The sequence below is a fragment of the Leiobunum rupestre genome, chromosome 8 (genome assembly GCF_980474605.1).
Source record: "Leiobunum rupestre chromosome 8, qqLeiRupe1.1.hap1, whole genome shotgun sequence".
NCBI lineage: Eukaryota > Metazoa > Arthropoda > Arachnida > Opiliones > Sclerosomatidae > Leiobunum > Leiobunum rupestre.
The window spans coordinates 35,208,773-35,219,914 of NC_143391.1; the positions used below are offsets into that span (position 1 = coordinate 35,208,773).

An 11,142-nucleotide genomic window follows, 5' to 3' on the forward strand; every position below is an offset into this window, starting at 1 on the left:
TTCAGCATAACAGCAGTTACGCCAAAAAGGTTTACTTAACCACTCCTCTATTATTTCTCTATGTCGGAATCGAGAGGGACCCTGGATAAAGCATCCGCTACAACGTTGAATTTCCCTGGGCGGTATCGCACCTCGAAATTATACGGCTGTAGCTCCAAGGCCCAGCTGGCAAGTCGGCCCACCGGCTCCTTAAGGTGTCGTAACCACTTCAACGCTTGGTGATCAGTTTCGATCACCAAGTCCGTACCCTCGACGTACATTCGAAATTTCTTGAAGGCGAATACCACAGCAAGACATTCCAATTCCGTCGTCGAGTAGTTGTGCTCCGCCGATACGAGTCCCCGGCTTACAAAGGCTATAGGGCTCATCCCTTTCCTGCCTTTCTGCTCTAACACAGCGCCTAAGCCCTTTAAACTCGCATCGCATTTAATGAGAAAGCTCCCATTTAAATCCGGGAGCGCCAACTCAGCCGTGTTTTTAACCTGCCTACTTAGTTCCCGCATAGCATTGGTATGGGTATCCTCCCAATGCCATTTTGCATCGTTTTTCAGCAAATCATACAACGGCCTTGCAGTTCCCGCCATATTCGGGATGAACTGCCGATAATACCCGATCATTCCGAGGAATCTCTGCAACTCCGTTACATTCTTGGGCTGAGGGAAATCCTCTATAGCCCTAAATTTATCCGGATTTAGCTTGCAGTACCCAGTTCCGACCTTATAGCCCAGAAGCGACACCTCGTCAGCGCAGAGTTGCACCTTGTACGGGTTAACTGTTAATCCCGCTTCGGCTATACGCTCTAGAACCTTTCGAATGTTAATCAAATGATCCTCAAACGATTCGGAATATACGACGAAATCGTCGTAAAATCCCTAAACAAATTTCCATTTGTAAGGAGCTAAAACGGTATCCACCAGACGCATGCACGTGCTCGGTGCGTTTTTCATTCCAAAAGGCATCTTTTTGAATTGAAAAAGCCCCCGATGACAGACGAAGGCGGTCTTCGGCCTGTCACACTTCCTAACATTGACTTGATAAAAGCCTTTCGAAAGGTCAAACGTGGTGAAATACTTCGCGCTTCCCAAATACGCCAAAATATTTGGGATCGAAGCCATAGGGTAACAGTCAGACTCCGTTACCCCGTTTATTCCCTTAAAGTTAATGCATCCGGCTTGCTCGCTAGTACAATAGGCGCAGCCCAAGGCGAGACACTGGGTTCTATCAAATCTAGATCCAACAACTCATCAAACGCCTTGTGAATCTCCTCTCACTTTCTTTTACTAGCTGGATGTGGGTGAACGAAAATAGGCTTCGCATCGCCCGTTTCTATCGCGTGTTCAATGATAGAAGTTTCGCCGGGTCGTTTCGTAAAATCCGAGATGGTTTTTAACAAAAGTTCCCTCTCCCCATCCGTGCACTTAGACTTTGAAACCAACGTCGCCAACGCTGCGGAGGTACCCACGGCGCCGGAACTCTCATTGTCTACCTGACAATAATTTACCCTTTAGCCTTCCTCTTCGGAATCGAAGGGAACGACGCGCTAAGGTAGGGGGACGATTGACCACCCTCCCTCGCTCATTCTTAGGTCTATTTTTTCCGCCCCAATAAAATTTCTACCCAAGATAACAGGGGGGGGGTCAGACTGCGAACAACAAGAAAGCGCTGGCGGCGAATGCCGCCTGCCCACTTTATGGAAAGCCTGATACTGCCCACGACACGACACGTGCCACGGCCAAATCTAACTGTAGTGCTATTTTCGCTCATTTTCCTCCCTTTGTTCTCAAGAGAGAGACGGAGGAACCAGAGTCTAACAAGCCTAGAAACGAATGTTGCAGAGCTCGGAACCGTAACAATGGGGGATTTTTCCCGCCAAATGTTCCGTCAGCACACTGGTTGACCAAGGGAGTGTAATTCTGAGTATTTGGAAGCTCTCCCTCGTTACCGTCTTTCCAAACGTCAGAATTTTGCCGAGGCTCACTCCCTTTCCTGGATGTACATCCATTTAATTGGAAGGCCTCCCTCGCCAGTTTCCCTGCTCGGGACATTGGCGTTTGATATGTCCGGGTTTCCAACAACAATAACAAACTAAATTCTGACGCACCGGCCTAAAACTTTCTACAGGATTCTGCTGTAAAGTTTGCTGCATTGGTTGAGGGGCGACTGCCACGCTCGACCAATTGGCAGACTGCCTCTGAATCCTATAATGCCAATAAGGATCCACAACACCTAATGCACCTAGATATACCGGGCTAGAATTAGGCGGCACTCCGGTGGCTGCTAAACTCACCACGCCACCAGTAACAGGGGGCGCTCGCCCAACCTGTCCTAAAGTTCCCCCGTAAGCCAGAGTTGGCTCTAGGGATTCTAAAGCGGTGGGCGGGGGGCGATAAATGGCTTGCGCGAGAAGGTCAGATTGAATAATCTTGGCCTCCTGCGACAACTCTTTCAGTGTGGCGAATGCCTTTCCCCTTAAGTGATGACGGTATGTTGGGTGACATTGCCGTAACACTCGAGCTACCTTATCAGCCTCGGTGGCGTTTCACCCAATACGCCGGTAGTATTCAGCTATACAGTGAATATACTGCGTCAGGGGTTCATCCGGACCTTGAGTTCGGGTATCCAACTCAATTTGGATACGCCTGCCGTAATCGGTGGCTAAATATTCGTGGCGAAATGCCTGACGAAAACCGTTCAAGGAGGGAAACACTCCTTGGAACGACCACCAAAGTGCAGCGGGTCCCCGCATGCACGACGGTAGTACCTGCAAGAGGATATCCCCTTCGCTGTACCCCGTAACCGCCTGATACCGGTCGAGAGCCTCCAGGAACTCCAACGGAGACTTCTCGTCGGCCGGACCCATGTAGATCGGCGCTTCTACATTTGACTTAACCCTCGGGATTTGGGCAGCGCGTGCTCCCGCATCCCGGCTGGTCGCAAAACCGTCCAAGGCCTCGCGCAAAGCACGAGCCATGACTTGCGCCATATCCTCCTGGGCTGGGTTTCCAGCACCAATACCCCCTTCATTTCCCAAAACCATTCCGGACCTGGTTTTAATGTTTAAGACTTAAACCGCGACTCTAAAATCCCTAGAGCCGCCTAACCCAAAAACCCCTCCGGAAAACCCACTGGGAAACAAAGGTACCCACAATACACTAATATAAAAAATACACTAACACTTAAATTTAACTAACTCATAACCCAAAAATTACACTTAAAGATTTATCTTTATTAGTTTTTCACCGTTTATTACCCTTAGCAACAAAATCCGTTTACAACAAAATGTATTTAGAATATTCTCCTGCATAAAATATATTGGTTTTATTGAACACGCGCTTAGAGACAGTGAGCGAGTGCGAGTTTGGCGCACGCGACCCCTTTGGCGGGAAAGATTCGAATAAGGCACGTGTTTTTTTAGTATAAAGTGTTTAAAATAAAAGTCAGTTTCTTTTTCGTTTTCATAACGAACTGTTGTCGTATTTACTTGTCTTCTGTTATGATCCGAATTCAGTTAGGCATTACGAAACCGCAAATATTTTCTCCTTTGTATTTTTAAACGGACCTTTACATGTTTCAGCACCCGCTTAGTTGAGATTTCAAACCCCAGTCGTTGCTAGCGGTCCTGACGCTTGCTCGAGGTTAAGCAGCAAAGTATGCCAGAACGATATCTTCCATGTTGATGCGATGATAACCCGGTTATTCGAACCTTGGATTGACATTACTATAAATTTCAAAGTCACGAACAGCTCGGAGGACAGTGCGGTGATTAGGTCTACTATTAGGAGAGCGCGTTGTGAACAATTGGCTAACTCTAGTAGCATTACGATTACCTTCACCAAGAAATAAATCTAGCGTAAACGCGCGCTGTTTCAAAGAATAACGAGACATACTTAACTTGAATGAATAATTTGTCAGGAGTTTAAGTATAGAAGACCTGACTTGTCTTTTGACAAAGCATTAAAATTCGTCAAAAAACAATCTTGTTTGTATCTAGTAGGTCTTAAATGTCTGATATTTTGATTGAATAAAAAAATTATTCTTTGTTACACTGAATAGTGTTACGCTCATAGCTTAATTTGGAAATGGCACCGTAAAAATCTACTTTACAGGCAGTACCAACTTGTTTTGTTCATGACGCAATATCCAAGTGAAAATTGGCCTTTTTCGACGGAATACATTTAATTTGTAGGTTCGAGAGTACGCTCTACAACTTTCTCATTGAAACGTTTTGTCTGAAGCCATAAGTTTATAATATATTATATCCCTATAAGTTAAAATCCGCCATAGCTTTAACGTTTTATACCATAAAAAAGTCAGAACCGGTATACGGGACTCCCTGTGGCGACTTTTTGCCCTACATCTTAGCTTCTTCAACTTCCGTTGATAGCGGAAACGTCTATCTCCATGGATACGAGATGAACAGAAGCGCGCGAAGTTTTCACGTAGAGCGGAGCTAGCCCTAATCCTTGATTTGGGGGAAATTTAAACGAAACAACTAATGTGTCAACCTTTTGGAATAATATTCTATTCATTTCAATATGAACAGGAATTGTCGTAAAATATTCGTAGTTAGGCTTAAAGAGTTTCGATCCTGTCACGGTTTATAGAATCTACACAAACCGTGATCCTGTCGTTGAAACGAAACCGGGTTTTTTCCGATTTTTCGCCATCAGATGGTGACACGCCGCGACTTCAACGTTTTTGGAGAAATCACTGTTAACGCACCGCCTATGTACGATTCTATCTTATAGGGAGCTAGTTTATTTTGAACTTATGCTGACGCCTATCGGTGAAATTTAGGAAATTGTTTCCTATGTTTCCGAAATTTACCAATTAAAAAGTTCCTTTGCCAATAAATATACCCGAATACAGAACTCGAGATTAAATAGTTTTAGAGACCAATGCCTTGACCGATCGCTCTGAGACGATAGCTATGGATAGGTTTTAGATTATAAATATGTTTTAGATTTACTGTACGTGTTGAATTCTTAATTTCAAAACCGATGAGAGTACTAGCTACATGTTAATCGCGAAAAATTCCCAGTGCTAGTGGGACTTAGAAGGTCTGAATTTTGTATATGCATATTTAAAATTTTTATTATAAGTTGATTTTCATAATTAAATACTTGTATATTTTCGGATTCTCGACATTACGATCTATCTCATCAAATTACGAAACTCGTAATGTGTCCCATTGACACTATCTTTTTAAGTGATGAATTCCGCTCTATATATTAACGGCTCCTTCAATTGAAACGAAATTCGATGCGTACTAATTATTATAAGAAAGGAGACCTGTAAGTAAAATTCATCTATACAAAGAGAAAATTAAATTATTTAAAAAAAATGTTTAACCAACTTTTTTATTTAATATTTTTAAGAATGTATTTAGCGTATATCATATTTTAAAAACAAAATTTTACTTACAATTTCATATTGTAATGTGCTTTTCCAACTTTTATCGCTTAGTGCTTCAATTGGATTCATATATCATGGCTTCCTCCTGACAATTATGTTGGAAGGCGGTTCGATTTACCTGAATCTGTCACTGACAGGCGTATGTCATACTATCGAAGTAATTTTCTATCTGTTGATAGTAAAGTATTTCAACAGAAGAAAGAGTCTGTTTTATTGTTTTCTTTTCAATGGAATTTTCTTTTTGGCCGTTATTTCAGTTGACGATTGTAAGTGCAACATTCGTTTTACGATAAATATAACAAAATGTAAAAAAAAATTATCTTTATAACAGCTATGTACTGGTTGAGGATACTGTTTTTTATGTCGGGAATATTGATCAACACTTTGGCGTATGGCCTAGTTTAGGTGTTCGCGAATGAACTGTTCCCAACGTATCTCCGAACAGTTTCAGTCAACGGAGCCATGACCGCCGGAAGAATCGGAGCCATGTTGAGCCCATTCGCGGAGGTTCTGGTTAGAGTTCTTAAATTACGGTAATTTAGGAAATCAGTAAATTTACTTTACTTATTTAAATGATATGAAATTATAGAAAGAATACTATATTCTTTCGCTAGACTACTTCGAAGTAACGCTAAACCAACGCAGATGCTCAGAATAACCACGTCCAACTTTGATCACGCGCTGTTCACGCTACAGCGGTCAACACATTCGTCGAAAATCTGCGAGAAAGGATTTTCCCCCTATAAACTGTACTATAATGTGTAGGAGTTCAGCGCCACGCGCGGTTTTTATATTGACTTCAATGTAAAAACTATTCTAAAAATAATAATCCGCTAGGGGCGCTCACGTCATACAAATCTTTTGCTCATAGGTTAACACAGAAACGTCAACGAATGAGATGGCCGCTGTAGCGCGAGAGATCAAAGTTGGCCGTGGAATAACCAAGTGAGAATAAAACTAACATTTTAGCAGACAACTGATGAATCATGAATGTGATTTTTCTTAAACGGGGCTAGACATAAGTATTCTTCCTATTAAACGTATCAAACTATTCTAACACGGCCTTCGACTCCTTGGAAATTCGCAACCAAAACGAATCTAGGTGGCGCAGCGGTGCCTAGCTCTTCGAGTTAGTGCGTTACGCATATGACCTAGTGCTTGCTGGAGTTAAATTACATTATTAAACGATGCAAACATAAACTTAAACGCGAATAACGTTAGGTTTTGAGTTTTGTAATCTTGTGCGACGTATTTTAGGTACATTTTAGCCCGAAAGATCAAAGAAAATTGAGAAAGTGAAACACGAGTACGATGGTAAATTACCATGGTAATTTACCACAGTAAATTACCCTGGTCATTACCAGGGTAACTACCATTTTCGTAATTTCCCTGAGAAAATTGTAAATTACTGTTACCAGGGTAATTTACCGCGTAAATTACCAGGGTAAATTACCAATTCGTATCTCTAGTTCTGGTAAATACACTATTAATAATACTTAATTACACGTGGCAATTTTACGGATGCATATGTACAAAGAATGTTATGGCCTTTTCCTTACCCGAAATTAAAATTTTACAACTTAGAAATTTCAGTAGGAAATATTAACGTTGTGATAACTTAAATTCAAATTATTAGCTATAGATTGCTAAAATGACGATTACTTTAAGGGGATATTAGTATTTAAATTTATGAAAAAAGACAATTTTTATGGCTATAACGTGGGCGTTGTACTAAGGTGATCTGAAATAAAGTAATTATAATTAGAATCTGCCATAGAATAAATATTTAGATTTATCCCAGGATATCGTTTTGATAACCATCTGGAAGCGGATAAGACGCTGGTAGAGAGCGCAGCGATTGTCTCAGGGACACATAATTACGAGCCGAAGGGGATTGTAAAAATCCAAAGTCGTCGAGCGCCGGTAAAGTGACTTGTTGAGATATCTAAATTTCCTGCAGTTGTTACTCGGTGAAGCCTTTAAATTGGGGACATTTTAATACAATAGATACGCGTTTCCAAATTAAGGAGATTATGGTTAAAAGTATAAGTTATAAAAAATATTTGACGATAATTACCTCTCTAAAAAAAGGTTCATGGGAGCTTTGATCTTCAAAATCTAAACTTGTACGACATTTTAGCAGTTTGTTGAAAATCTCGGTTGAATTTGAGGTAGCTCGTACCCTTCCGTACCTAGTGACCTCGTGAACTATGACACTGCGAAAAAAATAACTGTTTCGATTACATCTATGACGGATTCTAGCGGGATATGATAATAAACTTATGATTTGACTAATCGTGAAAACCATTGAAATGCATTTTCATTAAAGCAAGTTTTATTGCAATAACACCTAGAAGTAACGAAACGTGACCCCCATAGACGGTAAAATAAATTCCAACGGCTTTCCGACCTCGGGAGGTTTTCTGAATTTGGGGGTAGGAAAAAAGGGGAACGTTTCGTGACAGCATGACTGCCAGCCTTACCGCTTCGCCCCTTTAATAGTCACTAAAGACATTTCTATCTTTTTTCACATCATTTACGATTCATCACAATTAATGATTTGTATTTTAATTTAAAGAACTCCAAGTTATAGGTAAAATTATTGTTAAACTACCATTTTGTCTAGCTTTTATTTCAGAAGTATAACGGTCAGTTTCCTTAGATGGCGCCACGTGGAATCATGATTTTTTTGGTACTCGACCACAGTCAAAAAATGGGTGTATGCGCATGCTCAAATACCAACCAATCCGATGTTCCCTCCCTAGCTAATGTCCAGTTTTTAAGTGGAAGTTACGGTTAAAAATCCCAGCCCCCTTTATTTTACCGTCTATTCCCCTTCCTTGATTTTTTTTTAAATTTTTACAGGGGAGATTCTACGGAAAATCCATTACCACTATAATATTTGGATCTCTTGCATTGCTAACTAGTGTCGTATTTTTGCTGCTACCAGAGACTCAACACAAGCATCTACCGGATACGGTCGTGGATTTTGAGCGGTTGGTATTTTTTAGATTATGGTAATTTCAATGTTTTTATTTGTACTTGGGGAGAATTATTAGCACCAGAGGGCGCGATTTAAAAAGTCGCCTACATATGTTTCAATCCGGTTGGAAAACGAACGCTTTAGGGAACGAATGAGATACAGGCCCGATTAGTTTACACTTTCAGGGGAGTGGCATACGGTATTGGGTGAAATTCTATAAAATCGTCGCAACACGGTCATTCTCCTTAAATAGAAGTGTAAAAAATACGTTATTTATAATACGTATTACCTCAAGTTTATTAGTGTCGACACTCCGGAATAACTTTCAATGTTTAGATTGCACAAAGAAATTACAAAATAGTTGATTTTATAAAATGTCTTTACGCTTGCCCAACTTGTTGAAATGTTGCCCTGGAATAGTTCAGCCAAAGCCTAAGAATGAGTTCATAAACTCTTTAGTCGGAGAGAAAACGGATATACAGCTGAAACGGTGAGGCAACATTTCAACAAGATGGCCAAGGTTATTTTATAAAAAAAACTATTGCAGTAACGTGCGAAGGTATTTTCTCAGTGTTTTAGACCATTAGTTGATATCAAGAAGGTATTTACTTATACTTATGGAGAATGACTATGTTGAGACGATTCTCGGTCATCATGGTTAGAGATACGAATCGGTAATTTACCCTGGTAATTTACGCGGTAAATTACCCTGGTAACAGTAATTTACAATTTTCTCAGGTAAATTACGAAAATGGTAATTACCATGGTAATTTACCATCGTACTCGTGTTTCACTTTCTCAATTTTCTTTGATCTTTCGGGCTAAAATGTACCTAAAATACGTCGCACAAGATTACAAAACTCAAAACCTAACGTTATTCGCGTTTAAGTTTATGTTTGCATCGTTTAATAATGTAATTTAACTCCAGCAAGCACTAGGTCATATGCGTAACGCACTAACTCGAAGAGCTAGGCACCGCTGCGCCACCTAGATTCGTTTTGGTTGCGAATTTCCAAGGAGTCGAAGGCCGTGTTAGAATAGTTTGATACGTTTAATAGCGCCACCTAGATTCGTTTTGGTTGCGAATTTCCAAGGAGTCGAAGGCCGTGTTAGAATAGTTTGATACGTTTAATAGTCTTAGTCGATAGCTACGCCGCAAAATTTTCGTTTTGAAAACAAAAACATTTGAGAGAGTTGGCCGTTTTCGGCCTATCGAAATCTGGCAGCCTTGCCTGCCTTCCGGCCTGTATCTCCATACCGAAAATGGCCGACGATTACGCCGCCGAAAATATTTTACTAAACTTATCGGCGGCGTTTTTGACCGTTATTTTGAATTATCGACTAAGACTATAGGAAGAATAGTTATGTCTAGCCCTTTTTAAGAAAAATCACATTCATCTGTCGTCTGCTAAAATGTTAGTTTTATTTTCACTTGGTTATTCCCAAGGTTCCTAGAGAATTTTTACTAATGGGTTATTCCGATCATGTGTGTTGGTTTAGCGTTACTTCGAAGTAGTCTAGCGAAAGAATATAGTATTCTTTCTATAATTTAATATCATTTAAATAAGTAAATAAAGTTTTATTTGGTAAAAATGGGTAAAAAAAAGAAAGTAGACCTAGTTATTCAGAAATATTTTGAGTAACAAACGGTTTCTTCTTTTTATTCCTTGTTTTAATTGTAAAAAAAAACCCTAATTTAAAAAAAAATAAAATTACGGTAATTTACCGCAACACGGTAAATTACGCGGTAAATTACCGCGTAATTTACTGATTTCCTAAATTACCGTAATTTAAGAACTCTAATCATGGTCGAATTTTCCCCCGAGATGAGAGGGGAAGTAAAAACGTCAGCGGGATCGGAATGTGCTTCAATTGCGTTCGAATACGTCAGTTTAAGGAAATAAATCAGATATCGGGTTGATTTTATTTTATTTAGGAGGAATTAACTTACTGTTCGATCGCCAGTGGGATTGGCAGAAACCAACAAAATAATTTTTGGGTTTTGTTTTATAGATTGGCCAAGGGGAATTCAAACGTGAAGTCAAATTCTTCCATACGAAGTTCTTCTCATTTGTAATTAGAAGTACTGAGGTTGCTCATATAAATCAAGTTAAATTCCGTATAAATTTGCGTTTATATTTTAGTTAAATTCTCGAAATAAAGTCAACTGAATAATATTTAAAAGCTTTATTGTCCGAGCGAGCAAAATTGAAAACGTTTGGCCTCACAGAAGGATTGGAAATTTTCAATATCGTTTCTGAACAAGACGTAGATGAGACACTTGAAATCATTCGGTTTTGTTTATTACTTAATCTTGAAGTTCAAATTGTTGATGAACAAAGATTTTAATCAGATTGTTTATCGTAACATTACACTGGAGATACCAACATTTCAACATCGCTGTTTGCGGGCTCGCGCGGAGAGGGAGGAAGATAGATAGATAGGCGAGCGCGGTTTATTTACGTTTTTGTGGGATCTTTGTCGCTATCTATCGCAGGTTATAATTTATACAATATATAATAATTTGAATACGAAATTACCTCCCTCCAAAATATGTCGAAGAAAAAAATTAATATAAAAATAGTTGTTGGGGACGTAACAAAGAGTTTTTCTGGTTCGTAATGATTTGGTAGTTTCCTGGGTCTGTCTGGTCTTCGTAACTGCACAGAGGTAGAGGGATCTACACAGCGTGGAGACTAGTGAAGTGTTGGAGGTCGGAGTGCTGGTGATATTGTGGTGTCATT

The 11,142-nt window shown here is 39.9% G+C and overlaps 1 protein-coding gene across 1 annotated transcript; it reads left to right on the plus strand.

The window, feature by feature from the left end:
* The first annotated feature begins 5,834 nt into the window (after window positions 1–5,834).
* On the plus strand, window positions 5,835–10,530 carry LOC149933286 (steroid transmembrane transporter SLC22A24-like). Its single transcript, XM_090156061.1, has 3 exons — window positions 5,835–5,928; window positions 8,281–8,411; window positions 10,412–10,530. The coding sequence occupies exons 1-3, from the start codon at window positions 5,878–5,880 to the stop codon at window positions 10,473–10,475; spliced, it is 246 nt and encodes an 81-aa protein (XP_090012187.1). The 5' UTR covers window positions 5,835–5,877; the 3' UTR covers window positions 10,476–10,530.
* The last annotated feature ends 612 nt before the right edge of the window (window positions 10,531–11,142 follow it).

Excerpts from the sequence above, each read along its gene's own strand:
- LOC149933286 (XM_090156061.1), top strand. The coding sequence starts at position 5,878 with ATGACCGCCGGAAGAATCGGAGCCATGTTGAGCCCATTCGCGGAGGTT. Across the intron at positions 5,929-8,280 it reads GCCCATTCGCGGAGGTTCTG|GGGAGATTCTACGGAAAATC; the intron begins GTTAGAGTTCTT and ends AAATTTTTACAG. Across the intron at positions 8,412-10,411 it reads ACGGTCGTGGATTTTGAGCG|ATTGGCCAAGGGGAATTCAA; the intron begins GTTGGTATTTTT and ends TTTGTTTTATAG.